The sequence below is a fragment of the Indicator indicator genome, chromosome 24 (assembly GCF_027791375.1).
Source record: "Indicator indicator isolate 239-I01 chromosome 24, UM_Iind_1.1, whole genome shotgun sequence".
In the NCBI taxonomy this organism is placed as follows: Eukaryota; Metazoa; Chordata; class Aves; order Piciformes; family Indicatoridae; genus Indicator; species Indicator indicator.
This window is the reverse complement of record NC_072033.1, coordinates 1,299,597-1,324,618: the sequence shown is the minus strand read 5'-3', so window position 1 is coordinate 1,324,618 and position 25,022 is coordinate 1,299,597. Positions and strand designations below refer to the sequence as shown.

Here is a 25,022-nt window from a genome sequence, read left to right as displayed (position 1 = left end):
GCCAAGGGCATCCTGGGGTGGATTAGAAGGGCTGTGGTGAGTAGATCGAGAGAGGTTCTCCTTCCCTCTGCTCTGCCCTGCTGAGGCCACATCTGGAATATTGTGTCCAGTTCTGGGCCCCTCAGTTCAGGAAGGACCTCAGGGAACTGCTTGAGAGAGCCCAACACAGAGCCACCAAGATGCTGCAGGCAGTGGAACATCTTCCTCATGAGGAGAGCCTGAGGGAGCTGAGGGCTCTGTAGCTTGGAGAGGAGGAGCCTGAGGGTGACCTCATTGCTGGGGATAAAGATGTGCAGGGGGAGTGCCCAGAGGCTGGAGCCAGGCTCTGCTGGGGGATGCCCAAGGACAGCACAAGGGGCAGTGGTGGAAGCTGAGGCAGAGGAAGTTCCATGGAAACAGGAGGAAAAATTTTTTTCCCTGTGAGGGTGACAGAGCCCTGGAACAGGCTGCCCAGGGGGGTTGTGGAGTCTCCCTCTCTGGAGATATTCAAGACCTGGCTGGATGTGTTCCTGTGTGACCTGCCCTGGGTGACCCTGCTCTGGCAGGGGCGTTGGACTGGATGATATTTTGAGGTCCTTTCCAGCCCCTCACATTCTGTGATTCTTTGATTTTTAATGTGATGTTCCTGACAGCTAAACCCAGCAAAGCTCTCCTGAGCCTTAGGCTCAAGTTGATGCTCCCTTGCACATTGCTGTGTGAAGTCCCAAGCAAGCCAGCCTGGCTCTGCAGTGTGTTTTCTGGCTACAAGTATTTCCCATTCTCAGGGGTAGGGATCTTGAGCCACTTCTTGCTGGAGGGCTCCCTGTAGGGATCAGGAGCAAGAAACTCCTTTCTCTGTCTCTCTCTCTATGCAACTTGTAGGTCAGTGAAGGAGACCCTGGAATCCAGCCTGTTTGAGACTCAGCAGCACTTATCTCAGCTGGAGATCACCAGGAGTCAGCTTGAAATGCAACTTCACACAGTCACACAGGCCAAGGAGGTGATACAAGGTGAGAGCCTCGTGGGTGTTGTTTCTCCTGATCCCCCTGCCTAGGCCAGAGGGTCTAAAAATAACTCTGCAGTGGTTCTGAGGAGTGGAGATGAAGGCAGAGCCCTCCCACACTGCACTGCAAATGGGTTCAGGTCAGTAGAGTCAGAAGCATTGTTTGTGAACCCTGCCTCTTGCCATGCTTGCAGGGGAGGTGAGGTGCCTGCAGTGTGAGCTGGAAGCAGAGAGGTCTCTCCTGCAGCAGGAACGAGAGCACATGGCCCAGCAGCTCCTGCAGGCAGAGCAGCAGTGTGACACCACCCTCAGGCTCAGGGACACTCAGCATCAAGTGGAAAGAAACAAGCTCCTGCAGGACCTGGTAGGAAATCCTCTGAGCTTCTCAATTCCTCCTGCAAGCTATGTGAGCTGGCTTTAGAAGAATGGCCTGGGGGGCTACAGGAAGGATGGAGAGAGACTGTTCCCAAAGGCCTGCAGGGACAGGACCAGGGGCAATGGCTTCAAACTAGAGCAGAGCAGATTGAGATTGGATGTGAGGAACAAGTTCTGCACCAGGAGGGTGGTGGAACACTGCAACAGGTTGCCCAGGGAGGTGGTTGAGGCTCCAGGTGCCTGGAGCTGTTCAAGGTGAGGCTGGACAGGGCTCTGGGCAACCTGATCCAGGGGAGGATGTCCCTGCTGAGTGCAGGGGGTTGGACTGGATGCCCTTTGGAGCTCCCTTCCAACCCAGAGCACTCTGTGAGTGTGTGAAGTGGCAGCAGTCAGCTGGCACAGGCCACACAGCCCTTGCTAGGCCAGGCAGCAGAGTGGGCAGATGGAGACCCCCAGGGCTGTGCTGGGACAGTAACCACAGCCACAAAGGCAGTGTGGGCATTAGCTGAGGGCACCAGGAGGTTGGGTGGTCTGTGGCAGGGACAAAGCTTCACATCTGTGTTGAGAAGCCTGACCAGGACCTGGATCTTGAAGGCTTCTCCTCCCTACTCAGGCAAGTGAGCAGGAAGGGCACTGCTCAGAGCTGCAGAGGATGCTGGAGCAGTGGGAGAAGGAGAAGGCAGAGGCAGAAAGGGAGCATGAAAAGAAGCTGTTGGATATGAAGCAGAAAGTTGCTACCATGCAAGCTCAACGAGAAGAAGAACAAACAAGAGCTGAAAATGCCAAGCAAGAGGTAGAGACTGCAAGGAGGATTGGGTGTGGGGCTCTGCAAGGCTGGAGCTGGGGAGGGGGCTGGGTATTGGCCTCTGGGGGCCCTGCATGTTTGCCAGCATCATTCTGGTGAGATGACAGTGAGCAGTGTTGTCCTGGGGGCTGGGAGTGAGACCTTTCACAGGAAGCCAGGCAGGAAGGTCACCTTTCATTGCAGAGTTTTGTGTTGCTATTCCATCCTGTTGTTATTCCCTAAGACTCACCTCACTGCACCTCCACACCTCTCTTACTGGTCCTCTTTTGGTGTTTGCTGATAGGTGTGCAGAGCCTTAACTCCATCAAAGACCACACTGAGTTTGTAGGACTGCATGCCCAGGAGGATGGGGTTTTTGTCTTGGTGGGGTAGGGAGGGGTGCAGCAGGATGGTCAGCAAGAGAAAACTCTTCATGAAGGCTGCTCAGAGTATTTCAGAGCAGCAGAACAGAGCTGTCTCCTGGGCTGGCTTTGAGGTCACTTGCTGGTAAACTGTTTTGTGCCCAGCTCTCCTGTGCCAAAGCAGCTCTGTCACACACTGAGAGTGCTCCTGGGTTCCTCCCCAAAGGCCTCTCTGGAGGGTGCCTGGGGACAGCACTAACTGTGTCTGCAGGTGCTGGGGTGACAGAGCAGTGCTCAGAGATGGCAGCATGGCCCTGCACTCATGGAATCACAGACTGGCTGAGCTTGGAGGGGACCTCAGAGCTCATCTCCTCCAACCTCCCCCCCATGGGCAGGGACACCTCTCAACTAGACTCAGCTGCTCAAGGCCTCATCCAACCTGGCCTCAAACTCCTCCACAGCCTCCCTGGGCAGCCTGTTCCAGAGTCTCACCACTCTCCTACTGAAGAACTTCTCCCTCAGCTCCAGTCTAACCCTGCTCTGCCTCAGCTCCAAACCATTCCCCCTTCTCCTGTCTCTAGACACCCTCAGGAAAAGTCCCTCTGCAGCCTTCCTGCAGGATCCCTTCAGGTCCTGGAAGGCAGCTCTGAGGTGCCCCTGGAATATTCTCTTCAGCTGAGGCTGAACACCCTCAGGTCCCTCAGTTGTGGCCAGGTGCTCCATCTATGTCCCCTCCAAAATTTTGTGCACCCCAAGCCTAGCTGCTGGTGGGGAGCAGAGCAGCAAAGGCCTTAACTCTGTGTAAGCAGTGCTCAGCAGTGACGACACCATCCCTCTGCAACCAACACTGATTGCAGCTCAGACCCAGCACAGAGCTGCTTCATAGCTACTGGGAAGGGAATTAACTCAGTGCTTCATCAAAGCCTACTGAAGGGAATTAACTCAATACTTCATCAAAGTCTACTGCAGATCTTAACACTGAAGTGGTTTTCACCAAACCCTACTTGGAATTGATGAGTTTCCTGCAGGAGCTGCTGAAACTATCAGCCCTCTGGCGGCCTTGCATTGTCCCTACTGCTAACTAGGTGCAAACCATAGAGTCACAGAACTGTCAGGGTTGAAAGGAACCTCAAGGCTCATCCAGTCCCAACCCCCTGCCATGGGCAGGGACACCTCACACCACAGCAGGTTGCTCACAGCCACATCCAGCCTGGCTGCAAACACCTCCAGGGATGAGGCTTCCACCACCTCCCTGGGCAACCTCTGCCAGGCTCTCACCACCCTCATGGGGAACAACTTCTTCCTAACATCCAATCTGAATCTCCCATTTCTAGTTTTGTTCCATCCCCCCCACTCCTATCACTCCCTGACACCCTCAAAAGTCCCTCCCCAGCTTTCTTGTAGGCCTCCTTAATCACCATTGACAGACAGACAGGGGCCAGCAGATAAGGAGGCAAGGCAGCAAAGAGGGGAGAGCAGAGGGCAAGGCAAAGCAAGGCAGCTGAGAAATGCCACCCATTGTTCTGTTAGATGACTAAGAGTTTGTTGAAGATTGAGTCACCATGAAATGACCACAGATAAAGAGGAAATTGCACTAGGGGAGGGTTAGGTTGAAGGTAAGGAAAAAAAATTTCTTTGCTGCGAGGGTGGTCAGGGATTGGCACAGGCTGCCCAGGGAGGTGTTGGAGTCCCCATTCCTGGAGGTGTTTGGGAAACCTGTGGCCATGGCACTTGGGGCCATGGTGGGGTTGGGTTGCTGGTTGGACTGGATGATCTCAGAAGGCTTTTCCAACCCAAACAATTCCATGCTTCTGTGTCCATGCTTAGGAAGCTGTGTCTCCAAGTGAGCAGACCAGCCCCACAGCTCCTGCAGAATGCAAGAGCCCAGCAGTCTCTGAGTCTTGCCAGACAAATTTTGTGGGGGAAGTTTAAACTCATCTTCTCTTTATTTCTGTGCAGGTCCTGCTAGAAAAAGAAAGTGAGAAGAATGCTTTGCTAGAGACTCTTCTCCAAACTCAGGAAGAGCTAAGAGAAGCCTGCCAGCAGCTAGAGCAGCTCCAGCAGGAGGTGAAGGAGCAGCAAGAGAATGGGCAGGCAAGTCTGGCCACTAGGGTAGCTTGAAAGAGCAGGCAGTTGGCACTTAGATGTTATAGAGAGGCTTGAGAGAGGCAGGGTGGAGAGTGAAGGGCAGTAAGGAGGAAATTTACATCCTGGGACTGAGGAGACAGGACTGCTGGAAGCACAGAGCCTGGTGAGCCCCAGAGATCAGCAACAGGAAGGAAGGTTTCCAGTGGAAGCAGAGCTGGGTAGAAGAGCAGAAAGAAGTAGCTGAATGAAAATGTTGAGACAGAAAGAGCAAAAAGCTGAAGCTGTTGGCAGGTCCCTGTAGCTTGCTCTCCATCTGTGTTCACAGCACCTGCAAGAAAAGCTGCAAGCAGAGCTGCAGGAAACTCAGAATGAGATGAAGGCAGTGGAGAAGAGGCACGAGGAAGAAATCAAAACTGTCAAAGAGGAGGTGAATGTCCTGCTCCAGCAGAGGGATGCTCTACAGAAACAGGTGAGTGGAACAGCAAGAGCAGCTCCAATCCTCACACAGGTTGGCTCTCTCTCCCTTTTTTGCCTCTCCATTGCAGAGCAGACTGAGGGGGCAGAATCCTTCTGGCTGCCTTCATCCTGTGGGCTCTGTCACAGCTGCTCTGAAGAAGATTTAGTGGTCAGCTGCACCTGGTCAGCTGCTGCCCTGGCCAGAGGGGGTAGTCCTTTCCTGTTGGCCAGGAATCACCAGAATGAGTTTCTGCTGGTCTTGGCTTTGGAGGTGATTTTTCAGCTGAGCATGGTGACCCACTCTGATTCCTGAACAAGCTCCATGAGCCAGCAGTGTGCCCTTGTGACCAAGAAGGCCAAGGGCATCCTGGGGTGGATTGGAAGGGCTGTGGTGAGTAGGTTAGAGAGGTTCTCCTTCCCCTCTACTCTGCCCTGGTGAAGCCACATCTGGAATATTGTGTCCAGTTCTGGGCCCCTCAGGTCAAGAAGGACCTCAGGAAACTGCTTGAGAGAGTCCAGCCCAGAGGCACAAAGCTGCTGCAGGCAGTGGAACATCTCCTGTGAGGCCAGGCTGAGGGAGCTGGGGCTTGGAGCTGGGAGCAGAGGAGCCTGAGGGCTGCCCTCATTGCTGGGGATAAAGATGTGCAGGGCTGGAGCCAGGCTCTGCTCAGGGATGGCCAAGGACAGCACAAGGGGCACTGGGGGCAAGCTGGAGCAGAGGAGGTGCCATGGGAACAGAAGGGAAAACTTTGTCCCTGTGAGGGTGCTGGAGCCTGGAGCAGGCTGCCCAGAGAGGTTGTGGAGTCTCCTGCTCTGGAGACTTTCCAAACCTGCCTGGATGTGTTCTGTGTGCCCTGCCCTGGGGGACCCTGCTCTGGCAGGGGGTTGGGCTGGGTGATCTCTGGAGGTCCTTTCCAACCCCTAACATTCTGTGATCCATTGTGAGTCTGCACTCTCATGGCAGGGGGCAATGGAAAGTTGTTCTTTGCCCTTCCATACATGATATGGGTGGCCATGACAAGCTGTGATCAGTGACTACTTTATTCTATTCTCCTTGAGGTGGAAGAGTTGACATCTCAGCTGGCAGCCTCTGAAGAATCCCAGCAAATGATTGGCCACAAAGCTCAGCAAGATCTGAGTGAGGCACAGGAACTGTCAAGGCAGAAGGGGATGGAGATCTTGCACCTCCAAAAGATCTTGAATGAGAAGAAAATGCAGTGGCAGGAGGTAGAACAGCAGAACAAGGAGCTGCAAGTGTGCCTGCAGGCCTTGGAGGGAGAAAGGAGTCGGTGGGAAGAAGTGGAGCATCAGAATGTAGAATTCCAGGCTCTGCTGAAGGCCCTGGAGAGTGACAAAGCCAGGTGAGGAGGAGCCTGGGAGCTCCATTCTGCCTGAGGGCTTCCCTCTGTCAGGTCTTTGCATGCACAGTGGCCCTCAGCATTTGCTAACGAGCAGGGATCTGAGCTGTCCCTGCACTTGAGTTTGATTCTCTTGGTGCTGTCTTGCATTTGCTTTTAATCCTTCTCCTGAACTCGGTGGCTTTTGGAGCAGTCTCTCCTTTCAGAGAAGCTGCTCTTTGCTTTGCTTGCCTTGTTCATGCTGTTAAATGAAGCTTTCAGGGCTCTGACACCTGAAGCACTCCAATGGAGGCAGGACAAGCTGCAGTGTGAGCTGGATAGATCCTTCAGGTCCACCTTGGGTCCAGTAAACTTGAAACAGATGAGACCTGCATCAGTCTTCCATCCTGATAGTCCTGGTTGGCAGAAGCCATCCCATGAGTTTGAACTGAACCAGGCTGCTCTCTGAAGCACCCAAGAAAGAAAAAACACACACAAAAAAAAGTTTCTTATTGCCAGCTGTTTCCTCATGCCTCAAAACATCCTAACAGTTGCCTGGATGAAAAATGTTCATCTTAGAATCACAGAAGTGTCAGGGTTGGAAGGGACCTCAAGGCTCATCCACCTCCAACCCCCTGCCATGGGCAGGGACACCTCACACCACAGCAGGTTGCTCACAGCCACATCCAGCCTGGCTGCAAAAACCTCCAGGGATGAGGCTTCCACCACCTCCCTGGGCAACCTCTGCCAGTCTCTCACCACCCTCATGGGGAACAACTTCCTCACATCCAATCTCAATCTCTCCACTTCTAGTTTTGTTCCCTAATGTCTTATGTCAAGGCTTTGTCAAGTTTATATTCAATGCCCATCTGCAGGGCAGGGGATTTAGCAGGAATTCACCTGGAAAGCATGGTTGAAAGAGATGTGAAAGCTTGAGTGTGGCTGCCAGCCTGGCTTAGGACTGAACCAGTTTGGACAAGAGGAAGAAGTTTGGACATTAGGAAGAAGCTCTTCACTGTGAGGGTGGTGGAAGACTGGAACAGGTTGCCCTGGGAGGTGGTGGAAGCCTCATCCCTGGAGACATTCGAGATCAGGCTTGATGGAGCTCTGTGCAACCTGACCTAGTTGGGGATGTCCCTGCTTCCTGCAGGGGGCTAGGAGTAGCTGAGCTCTGGAGGTGCCTCCCAACCCAGTGCACTGTGATCCTGTGAAGCCTCAGCAGACTGCAGTTCTCCCGTTAAGAGATCCTTAAGTGTCACACCATGTAGTGAGGGCTTGCATGCTCTCTCTTTCAGTCTGACTCTTTCTCTGGAAGAGAAGGAACTGAGCCTCAGAACCCTGGAAGAAAACAACCTTGCCCAGCTCCACAAGGTGTCTCAGCTGCTCTCTGCTCTTCAGCAGGCTCACCAGCTCCATTCAGACCAGAGAACAGAAATAAAAGAGCTCCACACTCAGGTGACCTATGTGCTGGCATCCTCAGGGACACAGACCACCACCTTCAGCTTATAGCCCCCAACTTGTTCCCACTCCCAACAACTTCCACTGCTTCTGTCTTCTGCCCAGAGGCCTTGAAGATGGAGGTCAAGGCTGGATCTCTGTGCTCTGCCTTTGTTGCCCTTTCTTCTCTTGTGGTTCATGGCCTTAAATCCCTGTGGAGCTTCTCAGTATCTCTGTTAGAAACATTGTCCCCAGATGGTGTTTCTGAGTCTGCCAGGCCCTGAGCAGTCCAGGGAAGCAGAAGTGGTGATGGCAGGCTGGGGGAGGCACTTCTGCCAGAGCCTCTGGCATTTTGGAGGTGCACCCCAGTGGGTGCTGATTGCCTCTCCTCCCAAGCACTCTGCAGGGGTGCCCCACCTGGCAGCGCTCCCCCCACACACATACAGAGCTTCATTTCTGAGGCTGGACAGCATGCAAGCTGGACAGATTGACCATTCCTTGGGGGTGGGGAGCCTGCCCCCTTAGCTCCAGGCTAATTTTGCCCAGTTTGCATCCTTGGCTTTGTGCCTTCTGCTTCCAGTGTGGTTCTGGGTTGAAGTCATTTCACAGTGTCACAATCACAGAATCCTAGAATGGGTTGGGTTGGAAGGGACCTCAAAGCTCCTCCAGCTCCAACCCCTGCCATGGGCAGGAACACCTCCCACCAGCACAGCTTGCTCAGGGCCTCATCCAGCCTGGCCCTGAACACCTCCAGGGAGGGCACAGCCACAGCCTCCCTGGGCAACCTGTGCCAGTCTCTCCCCACCCTCACTCAACAATCTCTTCCTCCTCTCCACTCTCAATCTCCCCTCTCCCAGCTCAAAGCCATTCTCCCTCATCCTGCCACTCCCAGCCCTTGTCCAAAGTCCTTCTCCTCCATTCCTTCTTGCTCTGCTGCCCCAGTAGCAGCCCTGACCCTGAGGCTCTGTGCATCTGCCTTGTAGATAGAGTCCCTGCAGGGAGTGGTGCTGGAGAAGGAGGCTGAGCTGGCAGCTCGAGAGCAGCAGCTGCTGCAGGCTCTGCAGGAGTCCCAGGCTGGAGAACAGAGCTTGAGGGACTCTCTGAGCAGCATGGAGGCTGAGAAGGCTGAGCTGCATCTCAAGCTTTGTAGCACAGAGAGCAGAGCAAAGGCTTTGGCCACGGAGTGCCAGCTGGCTAAGAGTGCCCATGGGGAAGCCCAGGCCCAGCTGGACAAACTGCACTTGGCTCTGCATCACCTCACCTCTGCCAGCAGAGACCTGGCCACCTGCACTGCAGGCAAGTGTGGGGAGCTGGGGAAACAGAGCCAAGAGGGTCATGGAAGAGGGATGTGAAGGGAGGGCTTGGCTCTTGGAGATGACTGAGAGGGTGTTGGGGTTGTGCAGCCTGGAGAGGAGAAGGCTCCCAGGAGACCTTGTGGCCTTCCAGGATCTGAAGGGGACTCCAAGAAATCTGGGGAGGGACTTTTGAGGGTGTGAGGGAGTGATAGGACTGGGGGGGATGGAGCAAAATTGGAAGTGGGGAGATTCAGATTGGACTTAAGGAAGAAGTTGTTCCCCATGAGGGTGGTGAGAGCCTGGCACAGGTTGCCCAGGGAGGTGGTGGAAGCCTCATCCCTGGAGGTTTTTGCAGCCAGGCTGGATGTGGCTGTGAGCAACCTGCTGTGGTGTGAGGTGTCCCTGCCCATGGCAGGGGGTTGGAGCTGGCTGAGCCTTGAGCTCCCCTCCAACCCTGACAGTTCTGTGATTCTGTGTGAAGGGAGGGAGGGAGGGAGGGATGGCTCCTGGAGATGTGGAGGGAGGGAGGGATGGCTCTTGGAGGTGTGAAGGGAGGGAGGGATGGCTCTTGGAGGTGTGAAGGGAGGGAGGGCTGGCTCTTGGAGATGTGAATGTTTGCTCTTTGTAGTCATGGGATGACAGACTCAGCCTTGCAGTTTGGGTTGCCTCATGCCTTGGGGAGCTGTGGAGGCCAAGCATCCCTGCACAGAGCCAAGGGCTGTGTGTGGAGCCATGCCCAGGGCCCCAGGGTGTCAAGTCACAGGGCACCTGCATTAGTCCTTGGAGTAGCCCTGGCCTCAGTGGTCAGCAAACATGTCAGGCTGTAACTCACCTCTTGCTGCTGTGTGAGCTCCAGGATGATGTCACAGGCACTGCCACCTTCTCCTGTGTCCAAAGAGGCTTTGTTCCTTGGAGACCCTTCAGTTAAAGCTTGACACAGAGTGGCTTCTCTCTTCAGAGCAGGGGCATGCCTGGGCTGGAGCTCTGACTCAGGCTGGGGACCTCCCTGCAGAGCTCACAGTGGATGGAGTGGCAGCAGCCCTGCAAGCCCTGCAGCAGCACCTGAGGCAGACCCAGCAGGACCTGGTAAGGTGTTTGGTGCACCCAGGGATCCTGTCCCTCTGCTGGGCTGAGCTGGCAAGCAGAGTGCCAAAGCCAGAGTGGGTGTGAGTTCTTTTAGGCTACCTGGGGAGGGAGGAGAATCCTCCTCACCTCTGCCACCACTGCCCCCTCCTGCCTTGGCTGTTCCTGCCTTGGTGTTTGTTCCTCTGTCTCCTGCCAGCAGGTGCTCTGTGAGGTGATGCTTTTGTTCTGGCCTATTCCAGAATGATGGCAAGAAGAAGATAGAGGACTTGGAGCTGGAGCTGAGCCAGAGGCAAGCTGAGAGGGACCATTTCAGTGCCCACAACCAAGAGCTGCAGAAACAGTTGGCTCAAAGCCAGGAAGGTACAACTCCACCTTTCCAACCCACTGACCCACCCCTGTCTACCCAGTGGGGGGCTCTGATGCCATTCAGGACAGCAGCACAGTGCAGGAGGGAACCAACAAGCAGGAGACTTAGCTGGAGAACTACCAGGGAAAGCTTTTTAGCCTGCAAGCTCCAGGGGCTGGCAGTGCTCCTGGCAGAGGTGGTGCCTTTCAGGTCACATCTCAGTGCTAAGGGAGTCACCTGCAGTCAACAGGGACATTTCCAACTAGATCAGCACAAGGGGCAGTGGTGGAAGCTGAGGCAGAGGGAGTTCCATGGAAACAGGAGGAAGAATTTTTTTCCCTGTGAGGGTGACAGAGCCCTGGAACAGGCTGCCCAGGGGGGTTGTGGAGTCTCCCTCTCTGGAGATATTCAAGACCTGCCTGGATGTGATCCTGTGTGACCTGCTCCAGGTGCTCCTGCTCTGGCAGGGGGTTGGACTGGATGATCTCTGGAGGTCCCTTCCAGCCCCTCCCATTCTGTGATTCTGTGATCAGGCTGCCCAGGGCCACATCAAGTTTGACCTTGAAGGTCTCCAGGGGTAGAGCCTCAACCACATCCCTGGGCAACTTCTTCCAGTGTTTTGCCATCCTCAATGTGCAGAACTTCCTCCAACCTAATGATGTCCAACCTAAATCTCCCCTGCTCCAGTTTCAAACCATTGCCCCATGTCAAGAGTCCCTCCCCAGCTCTCCTGCAGCTTCCTTCAGGAACTGGGAGGCTGTTCTAAGGTCTCCCTGGAGCCTTCTCTTCTGCAGGCTGAACAGCCCCAACCCTCCCAGCCTGCTTGTTCTCCACATGCAACCTGCAGAAAGGTCTTGTCCTTGCTGACTTCTTTTTCCTCTTATATGGCTGATCCACAGAGCTTTAATTTCCCTTCTGTATGTCTGTCCTGCTGGGCTAGGAAAATACAGAGAGGCAAATAAGAAAGTTTTATGTTTTCTCTGTAGGGTGCAAATCAGTTTTGTTTTCCTGTGCTTTTTCACCCTGCTCTTTCAACTTGACTGCTGCAGAGACACAGGTGGCAGAACACAAGAAGAACTTTCTGCAAGCTACCTTGCAGGAGGAGGCTGTTGCTTTGAAGGAGGAAGCTATGACTCTGCATCAGGGAGTGGCATCTTTGGAAAGGAAACTCCAGAGCACTGAGAAGCAAAGAAAAGATGTCCTGGTGAGGCTGGCTGATGCCAGAAAGGAGCATTTCTTACTTAGTTTTTGACCTTCTGTTAATAATTCTAGGGAGCAACTTTTCATAGAGTTATAGAATCCTGGAATGGCTCAGGCTGGAAGGGACCTCAGAGCTCATCTCCTCCAACCCCCTGCCATGGGCAGGGACACCTCTCAGCTGGACTCAGCTGCTCCAGGCCTCATCCAACCTGGCCTTGAACACCTCCAGGGAGGAGGCAGCCACAGCCTCCCTGGGCAGCCTGTGCCAGAGTCTCACCAACCCCATACTGAAGAACTTCTTCCTCAGCTCCACTCTAACCCTGCTCTGCCTCAGCTTCAAACCATTCCCCCCTGGCCTGTCCCTAGACCCCCTCATGAGAAGCCCCTCTGCAGCCTTCCTGCAGGATCCCTTCAGGTCCTGGCAGGCAGCTCTGAAGTCCCCCCTGTGTCTTCCCCAGGCTGCACACCCCCAGCTCCCTCAGCCTGGCCTCACAGCAGAGCTGCTCCAGCCCTTGGATCATCTTTGTGGCCTCCTCTGGCCTCACTCCAGCAGCTCTGTGCCCTTCTTGTGCTGGGGCAGAATCCCCTCTCCTGCCCTGCTGCTCACACTCCTTTGGATGCAGCCTGGGATATGACTTTTTCCAGTGGGGAGCTGCTTTTGAGTGGTGTTGTACAGGTTCAGCCCAAAGCTGAGAAGCCCCAGAGTGTGCACATGCTGACCAAGCTCCCCTCATCTTCCCCTGCTCATTTTCCCCTGCTCGTTTTCCCCTCATTCCTCATCTCCCAGCCTTTTGCTTCCCTGCTGGGCTGTGTGGCTGAGCCAGCAGGGGCATCACCTTGTAAGCACCAGGACAGCAGCCTAGACATTGGAGCCAGTGCAGTATTTTTCCCACTTCTCCAATCACAATGACTCCACAAATGAGATCTGGACAGAGTCTGATGTGTACAGCCCAGTTTTCAGATCTGGGAGTGGGAGCAGACAATTTACATCCAAAGGGAAACCAATGGCTCAAAGAGTGTCTGTCAATGGCTCCATGTCCCAGGGGAGGCCAGGGGCAAGTGGAGTCCCTCAGGGCTCAGTCCTGGGACCAGGCTTGTTCAACATCTTTGTTGGTGCCATGGACAGAGGCATTGAGTGCACCCTCAGCAGGTTTGCTGATGACACCAAGCTGTGTGGTGCAGCAGACAGGCTGGAGGGAAGGGATCCATCCAGAGGGACCTGGACAGGCTGGAGGGAAGGGATCCATCCAGAGGGACATGGACAGGCTGGAGAGGTGAGTCCATGACAACCTCCTGAGGTTCAACAAGACCAAGTGCAGGGTCCTGCAGCTGGGGCAGGGCAATCCCAAGCACAAATCCAGGCTGGGCAGGGACTGGCTGGAGAGCAGCCCTGAGGAGAGGGACTTGGGGGTGCTGGGGGAGGAGAAGCTCAGCAGGAGCCAGCAGTGAGCACTTGCAGCCCAGAGAGCCAAGCAGAGCCTGGGCTGCAGCAAGAGAAGTGTGGCCAGCAGGGCCAGGGAGGGGATTCTCCCCCTCTGCTCCACTCTGCTCAGACCACACCTGGAGCTCTGTGTCCAGTTCTGGAGCCTCTGTTCCAGGAAGGATCTGGAGGTGCTGGAAGGTGTCCAGAGAAGGGCCATGAGGATGAGCAGAGGGCTGGAGCTGCTCTGCTATGGAGACAGCCTGAGAGAGTTGGGGCTGTTCAGTCTGGAGAAGAGAAGGCTCCCAGGAGACCTTCTTGTGGCCTTCTAGGAGCTGAAGGGAGCTCCAAGAAAGCTGGGGAGGGACTTTTGAGGGTGTGAGGGAGTGATAGGACTGGGGGGAATGGAATAAAGCTGTAAGTGGGGAGATTCAGGCTGGACATGAGGAAGAAGTTCTTCCCCATGAGAGTGGTGAGAGCCTGGAATGGGTTGTCCAGGGAGGTGGTTGAGGCTCCATCCCTGGAGGTGTTCAAGGCCAGGCTGGATGAGGCTCTGGGCAGCCTGATCTGGTGTGAGGTGTCCCTGCCCATGGTTGGAACTGGCTGATCCTTGTGGTCCCTTCCAGCCCTGAGTGATTCTATGATTCTATCTTCTCACAACTCCAGCCCTTGGCTGGCAGTGGGGCAGGAGCTCAGCTGCAGGTGGAAGCCCAGCTCTGAGGGCTGGAGTTATTGACTCTTTGCCTCCCTTGTTTTGCAGCAGGAACGGGACAGCTTGCAAGCACTTAAAGAAAAACTGGCCTGGGACATCAAACTTCTTCAGGAGTCAGTCACAGCCTCTGAAAGCAGAGCAAATACAGCCACAGATATGAATCACTGCCTGGAACACCAGCTCCAGACTACACTGTCTGTCCTAAACATGAAAAATGAGGAGATGGAGACATTGTGGCAGAAAATCCAGGGGCTCCACAGGGAAGCAGCAGAGGGCAGAGCTCTGCAGGAGAAGCTCACTGCCATCCTGTCAGAGAGGGAGGGAGAAGTGAAGTTGTACGAGGAACAGGTGAAAGTGCTGGAAAAGCAGAGAGAAATGCATCAAAAAGCTCTTGACCAGGTTGTTGAGGACATAACAGAGGAAAAACAGAAGGCAGAATCCCAGCAAAAACACATAGATGAGCTGGAGAAGCAGCAAGAGGAACAAAGGATTGCTGTAGGCAAAATGAGCAAAGACCTGGAAGAGAGACACAAAGAGATCAGATCCCAGCAAGAACAGATACAGGAGCTGGAGAAGCAGCAAGAAACACAGAGGACTGTTGTCAGCAACATGAGCAGAGAGCTGGAGGAGAGGGACCAGCAGATCAGATCCCAGCAAGCACTGATACAGGAGCTGGAGAAGCAGCAAGAGCTGCAGAAAGCTGCTGTGAGCAGAGTGAGCAAAGAGCTGGAGCAGAGGGACCAGCAGATCAGATCCCAGCAAGCACTGATAGCAGAGTTGGAGAAGCAGCAGGAAACACAGAGGACTGCTGCCAGGAACATGAGCAGAGAGCTGGAGGAGAGACACAAAGAGATCAGATCCCAGCAAGCACTGATAGCAGAGTTGGAGAAGCAGCAAGAATTGCAGAAGACTGCTGTGAGCAAGGTGAGCAAAGAGCTGGAGCAGAGGGACCAGCAGATCAGATCCCAGCAAGCACTGATAGCAGAGCTGGAAAAGCAGCAGGAAACACAGAGGACTGTTGTCAGCAACATGAGCAGAGAGCTGGAGGAGAGGGACCAGCAGATCAGATCCCAGCAAGAACTGATACAGGACCTAGAGAAGCAGCAAGAAACTCAGAAAACTGCTGTGAGCAGAGAGCTGGAGGAGAGACACGAAGAGATCAGATCCCAGCAGGAACAGATACAGGAGCTGGAGAAGCAGCAAGAAACACAGAGGACTGTTGTCAGCAACATGAGCAGAGAGCTGGAGGAGAGGGACCAGCAGATCAGATCCCAGCAAGAACAGATACAGGAGCTGGAGAAGCAGCAAGAGCTGCAGAAAGCTGCTGTGAGCAGAGTGAGCAGAGAGCTGGAAGAGAGACACAAAGAGATCAGATCCCAGCAAGCACTGATAGAGGACCTGGAGAAGCAGCAGGAAACACAGAAGACTGCTGCCAGGAACATGAGTAGAGAGCTGGAGGAGAGGGACCAGCAGATCAGATCCCAGCAAGAACAGATACAGGACCTAGAGAAGCAGCAGGAAACACAGAGGACTGCTGCCAGGAACATGAGTAGAGAGCTGGAGGAGAGGGACCAGCAGATCAAATTCCAGGAGGGGAAAAGAATGATTCTAGAACAAGAGTGTACATCACAAGTGAGAAATCTCCTCATGGATCTTGATCACATGAAAGAACACTTGAAGGAGAAAAGCACAGAGCTGATGTCTCTGACCCAGCAGATCCAAGAACTGCAACAGGAGAGGGAACAAGTGCAAGGTCTGCACACAAGCCTTGCTCACCTGAGGGCAGCTCTGAAGGACAAAGAGAGCCAATGTGAGTCTCAAAGGGATCAGTTAAGACTCTTCCAGCAGTACAAGGAACAGCAAGAGGGGCATCTGCAAGAGCTTCACAGCAAAGTAGAAGAGATGACTCTCTCCTTAGCTAAAAAAGATCAAGAGCTTGAAATGCAACAAAAGCAAATCCAGGAAGCAGAAGGGGTGATGGAAATGCAGGTCAAGGCTGTCAGTGACCAGCTGCAGCAGGCCTTGGAAACCTTGAAAGAAAAGGACAGGCTCCTGGGAATCCAAAAGGAACAGAGAAGGAACTATGAGGGGAAAGCAGAACAGGAGGTGAGTGTCTTACACAGAGACTCTGGACACACCAAGCCAGTCCTGGAAGAAGAGGATTTCATGGTTGACTCTCAGGAGGAAGTGATGGAGACCTGCCAAGAACCAGAGTCTGAACAGCAGAAGGAAGTTCTGCAGCATCTTCAAGTGGCACTGAAGGAACAAGGGCAGGAAACTTCAAGTCCTAGAAAGCAATGTGAGGCATGCAAGGAAAAGGAGGGAAAGCAGGAAGCTGAGCAAGCAAACCTTCAGGCAACAGAAGAGACTCTGAAGGACAGAGAAAGAAAGATCAGCGTTCTGGAGGAGGCTGTGGCCAAACTTCAGCAGCAAAAGGAGGAGGCAGAGATGCAGATTAGAGCCAAACTGCAAAACCTTGAATCTTCTCTAGCAGCTAGGGACCAGGAGATAGCATCTCTGCAAGAGCATGTCCAGGAGCTTCGAGGGCTGAAGGACTTAGAAAGCAGCAAGGCCAAGAGGCTGCAGCAGGAGCTGGATGGGAGAAGCCAAACAGAGAAGCAGAATGGTTTGGAGTTCCTCAGGCAGGCAAAGCAAATGGACAGGTTCCAGCCTGGTGAAGAAGGCATGAAAGGAGCACTAACAGCAGGCCAGAAGCATGTGGAAGTGCTTCAGGAAGTGGTGAGGAAGAGAGATGAAGGCAATGAAACTCTTAGGCAAAAACTCCGGTGCCAAGGAGAGCGGAAGAGCTTGCAGGCTCTCCAGCTTAGGCTGGCCAGGAAGGAGAAAGAGGTCAGGTACCACAGAGAGCAAGAGCAGCTCCTGGAAGAGGTCTTGCCTGAGAGGGAAGATATGAGCAAGGCTCAAGGTGAGCAAAGAGAGTTGGAAAAGGAAGTGAGAGCCCTTCAGGAAGATCTCCAGCGTGCTCAGCAGACTCTGACAGGGAAGGATGAAGAGCTCAGGTCTCAGAGAGGCAGAATAAGGTCTTTAGAGGAGACTCTGGCAGGAAGAGAGGGAGAGCTGAGGAGGCAGAGTGAACTCCTGAAGCAACTCACATCAGCTTGGCAGTGGAATAATGGAGGGGAGAGCCTGCAGAAACAAATCCAGAAGCTTCAGCAGTGGGAGGAGGAGGAAGCAGAGAAGAGGAGAGCCCTCCAGGAGAGGGACACTCTCCTGACAAGGCAGAAGGAGCTGAGCCAGCAGCTGGCAGAGGAGCGGAGGGCGAAGGAGGAGGAGTTGCAGCGTGTGGTTGCTGCTTTGAAGCAGACTGAGAGTGGAGAAATTGAGTGGAAGGAGAAGGCCCAGGGGCTGGGCCAGGCCCTGGCCAAGAGTGAGCTGGCCAACAGCACTCTGAAGGAGGAGGTAGCCATCCTGCAGAGCATGGTGTCAGACAGGGACAAGGACCGCTTCCACCTTCAGGTAGGCACTGGCCTTGCTCCTCAGCCCCTGGCCTTGCTCCTCAGCCCCCTAGAATGTCCAGAAAGAACTCTGCAGATGTTTCCCATGCAGACAGGGGAGTAGCAGTTCCCCTCAGTGGTGGCAGCCTGGCCAGAGGAGCTGTGCTGGCAGCCAGCAGGCTTAGCTGCAGAATGCAGGAGACAGCCCAGGGTTCTGAGCCAAGGCAGGTTCCCCTTTGAGGAACTCAAGAAACAAGAATCTTCCTGAGTGCCAGCTGCTTCCTCATGCCTCAAAAAAACCCAGCAGCTGTCTGGAGGGGCTGGGATGTGTCCAGAGAAGGGCAACAAAGCTGGGGAAGGGTCTGGAGAAGAGGGCTGGGGAGGAGCAGCTGAGGGAGCTGGGGGTGGTTAGTGTGGAGCAGAGGAGGCTGAGGGAGACCTCATTGCTCTCTGCAGCTCCTGAGAGGAGGCTGGAGCCAGGTGGGGGCTGGGCTCTGCTCCCTAATCTCAGGTGATAGAAGGAGAGGAAATGACCTGGAATTGTGCCAGGGGAGGGTTAGGTTGGAGATTAGGAAAAACTTCTGTACCAAAAGGGGTTTTCAAAGGCTGGACCAGGGAAGTGGTTAAATTGCCATCCCTGGAGGGGTTTAAAAGCCTTCTAGATATGGTGCTCAAGGACATGGTGCAGCAGTGGCCCTGGTGGTGCTAGGTAATGGTTGGACTTGATGATCTTAGAGGTCTTTTCCAACCATGGCGACTCTGTGACAAGAAGTGGCTGCAAGAAAGGTTTGCAGGAGTTAACTGCAGCCCTTTGTCAATCCATCAGGTGACTGAACAGGAAATGATTGTTTGCAGTCCCTCTGAAAATCAGAATGGGGGACACTGAACCAAAAGTATCAGGAAGCAGATCCAGAAAAAAACAATTCCATTCTCCAGGGTGACCTGGAGCAGGGCCCCTAGGACAGAGTCAGTTGTTTTGTGATCCCAGAGGAGAAGAGAGTTGGCACTGCCCATTCCTAGAAGGGCCACGAGGATGAGCAGAGGGCTGGAGCTGCTCTGCTTTGGAGACAGCCTGAGAGAGTTGGGGTTGTGCAGTGTGAAGAGGAGAAGGCTCCCAGGAGACCTTCTTGTGGCCTTCCAGGATCTGAAGGGGGCACCAAGAAAGCTGGGGAGGGACTTTTGAGGGTGTCAGGGAGTGATAGGACTGGGGGGATGGAGCAAAAGTAGAAGTGGGGAGATTGAGATTGGATGTGAGGAAGAAGTTCTTCCCCATGAGGGTGGTGAGAGCCTGGCAGAGGTTGCCCAGGGAGGTGGTGGAAGCCTCATCCCTGGAGGTTTTTGCAGCCAGGCTGGATGTGGCTGTGAGCAACCTGCTGTGGTGTGAGGTGTCCCTGCCCATGGCAGGGGGGTTGGAACTGGGTGAGCCTTGAGGTCCCTTCCAGCCCTGACAGTTCTGTGATCCCTCTGCCCAGTGACTCTTCCCAATGTGTTGATGCAGGCTTTGCTGACCTTCCTGTGCAGCAGCTGACTTCCTCTCCTGTCTGTCCCCAGCAGGCAGCTGCAGAGGAGCATCAGTGCTGGCTCTCGGGGCAGCTCCTGCTGTCCCAGCGGCTGCAGCGCCTGCAGCGGGCAGTGGCAAAGCTGGAGCTTGAGAAGATGGAGCTGAAGCAACTCAATGCTGAGCTCAAGAGGACTCTGGAGCAGGTGAAGGAGGCTTCCACCACCTCTGCAAACCTCCTGGTCCCTTGGAATATGGCATCTTTCCACAGAGAACACTTTGGAGGCCTCTGCTTTGTTTCCTTCCCTCTCGCAGCACTCTGGCAGGACACAATTCCATGTTTAGAATCATGGAGTTGGTTGGGAGGGAAAAGGCCTCTCAGAGCATCTAGTCCCACATCAACCCAGCACTGCCTTGCCCACTGAACCATGGCCCTGGATTCCTGGAACACCTCCAGGGATGGGGACTCCACCACCTCCCTGGGCAGCCTGGGACAATCCCTGACCACTCTGGCAGCAAAGAAATTTTTCCTCCTCTCCAACCCAACCTCCCCCTGGCACAGTTTCAGGACATTTCCTCTCCTTCTGTCACCTGAGATTAGGGAGAAGAGACCAACCCCCAGATCAATGCAGCCTCCTCTCAGGAGCTGCAGAGAGCAATGAGGTCTCCCTCAGCCTCCTCTTCTCCACACTAACCACCCCCAGCTCCCTCAGCTGCTCCTCCCCAGCCCTCTTCTCCAGACCCTTCCCCAGCTTTGTTGCCCTTCTCTGGCTCTGCTCCAGCTCTCAATGTCCTTCCTGGAGTGAGGAGCCCAAAACTGAGGCCAGGATTGGAGATGTGGCTTCCCCAGTGCTGAGTTTCAGGGACACCATCTGCCCTCCCCAATGCACCTTCACTCTGGTGCCACCATGCTTGTCCCAGTGTCCCCAGGCACACATTTGTCCTTCTCCTGTCAGGAACTGTTCCCTCTTGCTCTTCCCTAGCCTGCACTGGTTGCTGTTTGCCCCCCAGCATTCTCTGGTGCAATTAAAGGTCTTGAGCAGAAATCTCCTTTCCCATGATGTGCAGAGGACCTTTTGCCCCTTGCCTGGTGGCAGCTCCCTGTGACCCTTTCTGCTCCCCCACCTGCAGGTGGAATGTGAACGGAGGAGGCTGAAGAGATGCTGCAGTGCCCAGGCCCTGCCAGGGCCATGTGGATGTTCTCTCTCCCAGCACAAGGTGCCTGCTCCTGGACAGGTGAGGACAGAATCTTCCTTGGTGGGAGGAGGGTCTGGCCATGGAGAGGAGCAGTGGCAAATGCCAGTGGCAGCAGCCCCTCGGTGTAGGCCTAACAGAAGCTGAACACAGAGCATGGCCCTGAGCAGGCTGGAGACTAAAAGGCAAATCCTTGTTGTGTTTCCTGACAGGAGAAGTGTCCCACACCCTGCTGCCATCGGGTAGCTGAGCTGCAGAGCCAGGTGAGGAGCAGGCAGGCTGCCATCCAGAGCTCCAGGGACTGTGCTGGTGGGCACAGCCTCCCCTGCTACTGCAGCCCCAGGGCTGGGTTGGGCTGGGTTGGCTTGGGCTGGGCTGGGCTGGGCTGGCAGGAGCTGAGTGCCCCAGGCAGTGGCAGATGTCCTTGTTGGACCTGGCAGCCAACATCCTTCATCCACATCCAGTCTCTGGCTTGCCTCAAGGTCAGGCTGGGTGGAAGAGGGAGGGGAGGAAGTTCAGCAAACTGGAACTCACTGGAAAGCAGAGAACATTCTAGGGGTGAGCCCCTCCAGTCTCTCTCACCTTGCTGGCTGTTTCCATTGCCCCTTGGCTCAGTGACCAGGGGAACTGCAGGGCTGTGAGGCAGTGCCAGAGCTTGTAGCCTTCATGCACTCCCTGGTCTCCTGCTGCTCATCGTGGTGCCTGTCTCAGCTGAGCCAGGGAGCTGGGCACTGGGTGAGCCTTTGTCTGGCAGGGCAGGGATGTGCAGGCCTGCTGCTGAGCCCTGGAGCAGCCCTGGCAGTGGTGCTGGCAGTACCAGCAGCTGCCAGGCTTCTCTCCATTGTGCTTTTATGGATCTGGGCCTCCCTGGTCTCCCTGAGGAGGTGAATCTTCCTCACAGAACCAGAGAACTGTGGTTGGAAAAGATGATTCCAGTCCAACCTTCAACCCAGCCCCACCATGGCCACCAAACCACATCCCCAGGTGCCATGGCCACACCTTTCTGGAACACCTCCAGGGGTGGGGACTCCACCACCTCCCTGGGCAGCCTGGGACAATCCCAGCAAAGGAATTTTTCCTCATCTCCAGGCTAACCATGGCACAATTTCAGGCCATTTCCTCTCCTTCTGTCACCTGATCCTGGGGAGCAGAGCCCAACCCCCCCCGGTTCCAGCCTCCTCTCAGGAGCTGCAGAGAGCAATGAGGTCTCCCTCAGCCTCCTCTTCTCCACACTAACCACCCCCAGCTCCCTCAGCTGCTCCTCCCCAGCTCTCTTCTCCAGACCCTTCCCCAGCTTTGTTGCCCTTCTCTGGATCTGCTCCAGCCTCTCAATGTCCTTCTTGGAGTGAGTGGCACAGAACTGAGCCCAGCACTCAAGGTGCAGGACTAGGATCAACTGTTCAGAGGTGTTCAGGACACTGCAGTCAGGATTTCTCTCAGGACTATGATGCTGAGCTCTGGCAAGGATGCTGAGAACACTGCTGGAGCCCTCAAGTTCTCTCTCCAGAGTGTTTTCAGCAGGAGACCTCAGGGTCTGAAGCTTTGTTGCTGCAGTTCCTTCCCTTCCCTCTGTGGCTGCTGCCTGCCTGCATGGGGGACCTGCAGCGGGTCTCTGCTCACAGATCAGTCCCCAGCTGCCTGGGGAAGGCTCTGAGGCTGGGAAGCAGCAGAGCAGGAGCTTGATCTGCCATGTCCTGGGAGATGCTGTCAGCAGCAGGAGGTCACCTCTCCCACTCAGGCCCCTGGACTACCTCCCACAGCATGGGGTAGGGTTTTTTTCTCAGGCTTCCAAGCCCAGTTTCACAAAGATGCTCTTTTTCTTGCAGAGAGCAGGTCAGATCTGGCCCTCTCCTCAGTGCCAGGGTCCCCAAGCCTACACCTCTTGTTTGTTGTGAGATCCCTTTGATGTCTTCCTTGCTGTGTGCATCTCCTCCCCTCCAGAGCAGCCAGAGGACAACTTGCTAGAGTCCTGTGTCTGTCCTGCAAGTCAAGGAGGAGATGAGAGCAGCTGGGAGTCTCCCAGCAGGCACAACCCCTTTGTCCCAGGAAATTAACAGGAGTTGGAGGGTTTCAAGGGCCTTGGCAAGCCTTTAAGGCTCATTTCCCCCCTGGGCTTTGTTTATCACATTGTGCTATGTTCATTTGTGCTATGCTCTAAAATTAGGGAGAAGGAGAATTCCCTCCTTGATCACAGGATCAGAGGCCCACAGGATGTGAGGGGTTGGAAGGGACCTCTGGAGATCTTCCAGTCCAACCCCTGCCAGAGCAGGAGCACAGAATCCAGCACAGGTCACACAGGAACACATCCAGACAGGGCTGCAAAGGCTCCACAGAAGGAGACTCCACAACCTCTCTGGGCAGCCTGCTCCAGGGCTCTGGCACCCTCACAGTGCAGAAGTTCCTCCTCATGTTGAGCTGGAACCTCCTGTGCTGCAGTTTCCATCCATTGCCCCTGGTCCTATCCCAGGGTGCAGCTGAGCAGAGCCTGTCCCTGTCCCTGTCCCTTCCTGCCCCCCAGCCCTCAGCTATTGATAGACATTGATCAGATCCCTCTCAGCCTTCTCCTCTCCAGACTGAACACCCCCAGGGCTCTCAGCCTCTCCTCCCCAGGCAGTCTCCAGTCCCTTCAGCATCCTTGGAGCCCTCCCTTGGACTCTCTCCAGCAGATCCCTGTCCCTTCTGAACTGGGGAGCCCAGAACTGGATGCAATATTCCAGGTGAGGCCTCAGCAGGGCAGAGCAGAGGGGCAGGAGAACCTCCCTGGATCTGCTGGGACCTCCCTGGCCACACTCTTCCTAATGCCCCCCAGGACCCCCTTGGCCTTCTTGGCCACAGGGTCATGTTTCTGGCCCATTCAGAACTTGTTACCAGCACTCCCAGCTCCTTCTCCTGTGCTGCCTGTCAGGTTTTGAGGCTGCATCATAGCAGAGCAGTTCTCCAGCAGCCCTCCTGCTGAGGAAGCAGCTGTGGGCCTGAGATGTCCAAACCTCCTTGTGAAGAGGGAGCTGAGTTCCTCACTGCTGCAGGAGGCTCATTCCTCAGCACACCTGTGGGGTCCTGCTGGTGCAGGTCTGGCTGCTTTGCCAGAAGGAGCCTCAGAGCTGCTGAGGACTGGAGCTCAGCCCAGGGGGGCTCTGGGAGCCTGTGAGTGCCCATGGCATGAGGGGAAGGGCTGCAGGGCTGAGGCTGTGGGGTGCATCTTGCTGCACTTGCAGCCCAGAGAGCCAAGCAGAGCCTGGGCTGCAGCAGGAGAAGTGTGGCCAGCAGGGCCAGGGAGGGGATTCTCCCCCTCTGCTCCACTCTGCTCAGACCACACCTGGAGCTCTGTGTCCAGGTCTGGAGCCTCTGTTCCAGGAAGGATCTGGAGGTGCTGGAAGGTGTCCAGAGAAGGGCCACGATGATGAGCAGAGGGCTGGAGCTGCTCTGCTCTGGAGACAGCCTGAGAGAGTTGGGGTTGTGCAGGCTGGAGAGGAGAAGGCTCTGAGGAGACCTTCTTGTGGCCTTCCAGGATCTGCAGGGGGCTCCAAGAAAGCTGGGGAGGGACTTCTGAGGGTGTCAGGGAGTGATAGGAGTGGGGGGAATGGAATAAAGCTGGAAGTGGGGAGATTCAGATTGGATGTTAGGAAGAAGTTAATCCCCATGAGAGTGGTGAGAGCCTGGAATGGGTTGTCCAGGGAGGTGGTTGGGGCCCCATCCCTGGAGGTGTTTCAGGCCAGGCTGGATGAGGCTCTGGGCAGCCTGATCCAGTGTGAGGTGTCCCTGGCCATGGCAGGGGGTTGGAACTGGCTGAGCCTTGTGGTCCCTTCCAACCCTGACTGATTCTATGATCTTGTGTGCCAGTGGGGGCCATGGAGCTGCAGAGGGTGCTGGCAGGGTGGGTGCTGAGCCTGGCCTGTTGCTGTTGCAGGTGTCCCTGCTGGGGGCACAGCTGGCACGAGAACGGAAACACAGAGAGGACTACATCGAGTGCTGTGCCAGGACCAGCCAGGAGCTGTCAGACCTCCACCAAGAGCTCTCCTGCTCCTTAGCAGCTGTGGTCAGGGAGCCCAGAGCTGCTGTCCTGGAGGCAGAGGCCAGGAAGCTGGATCAGTCTCTGACCCTGAACGTGGCAGTGATGTCTCTGGGCCAGCAATCTCCTGAGAGGCAGCCACTGCATTCCACAGCCAGGGCCTCCAGAGGGGATGACCTGAGCTGACAGCCCCAGGAGACACCACAGGGCAGCAGCAGGGAGGAGCCACAGCTGGGACCTGCTGTGGCTTGGTTCAGGGCATGAGATGTGAAGTGAGATGAAAGCACAGAGCCCAGCAGACACTGCAGGCTCCCCAGGGCAGGCACTGCTGCCACTCAGCTGGTGCTGCCACTCAGCTGGTGATTGCCACTCAGCTGGTGCTGGCTTGCTTGTGGGGCTGGGGTCAGGCACAGGCCTGCAAAAGCAAAGTGAAGCTGCTGGGCAGGTGGAATTTCTTCCCTTCCCAAAGTCCTCCCCCAGAGTGTGGCTCTGATGTGTGCAGCAGCCCTCAGCTTGGGTTGTGCCTGGTGGCTTCTGGCCTCTTGGGTTGGGTTTGTGTCTGGGGAGGTTTTGGGGGCAGGGAAAAACAGCTCCACCTGTGGCTCCTGTAAGAAACTTGGAGAAGGTCTCCCCTGGCTCAAAATCAGACTCAGCTGTGGCCAAGGCTCAGCCAGGCAGCACCTCTGAGGTGAGATATTAAAGGGATGGCATCAGCTCTGGAGAGGAGTGGGACAGGGCACAGGCAAGGATTGAGCACCCAGGGGGGTGGGGAAGGAGGTAAGAGACACTGAGCAGCCATGGGGCTGGGGTGAGGTGAGGCTGGGGTGAGGTGAGGGCTGGGGCAAGCTGAGCCCTCCCAGCCCCTGGCTGGCAGCTGTGGGGTAAAGTCCTACCTGGAGGGCACAGTGCTGGAGCAGGGCTGCTGCTGGAGCCAGGCAGGACTCTTGAGGACATGCCCTGGGCCACCACAGCCTGCAGAAGGACCT

General features: G+C 55.3%; 1 protein-coding gene across 1 annotated transcript in view; it reads left to right on the top strand.

Annotated features, from left to right (window-relative positions):
* Positions 1–24,222, top strand: part of CEP250 (centrosomal protein 250) — a 43,065-nt gene extending 18,843 nt beyond the window's left edge. Inside the window, exons 16-32 of the mRNA XM_054392142.1 lie at positions 862–989; positions 1,177–1,346; positions 1,971–2,150; positions 4,463–4,597; positions 4,917–5,060; positions 6,107–6,408; positions 7,680–7,839; positions 8,805–9,117; positions 10,057–10,202; positions 10,442–10,562; positions 11,598–11,752; positions 13,929–14,642; positions 15,054–17,357; positions 18,890–19,039; positions 19,965–20,069; positions 20,243–20,290; positions 23,935–24,222. Coding sequence (XP_054248117.1) covers positions 862–989; positions 1,177–1,346; positions 1,971–2,150; positions 4,463–4,597; positions 4,917–5,060; positions 6,107–6,408; positions 7,680–7,839; positions 8,805–9,117; positions 10,057–10,202; positions 10,442–10,562; positions 11,598–11,752; positions 13,929–14,642; positions 15,054–17,357; positions 18,890–19,039; positions 19,965–20,069; positions 20,243–20,290; positions 23,935–24,222 — 5,563 coding nt within the window. The remainder of the gene's footprint in view (positions 1–861; positions 990–1,176; positions 1,347–1,970; positions 2,151–4,462; positions 4,598–4,916; positions 5,061–6,106; positions 6,409–7,679; positions 7,840–8,804; positions 9,118–10,056; positions 10,203–10,441; positions 10,563–11,597; positions 11,753–13,928; positions 14,643–15,053; positions 17,358–18,889; positions 19,040–19,964; positions 20,070–20,242; positions 20,291–23,934) is intronic.
* The last annotated feature ends 800 nt before the right edge of the window (positions 24,223–25,022 follow it).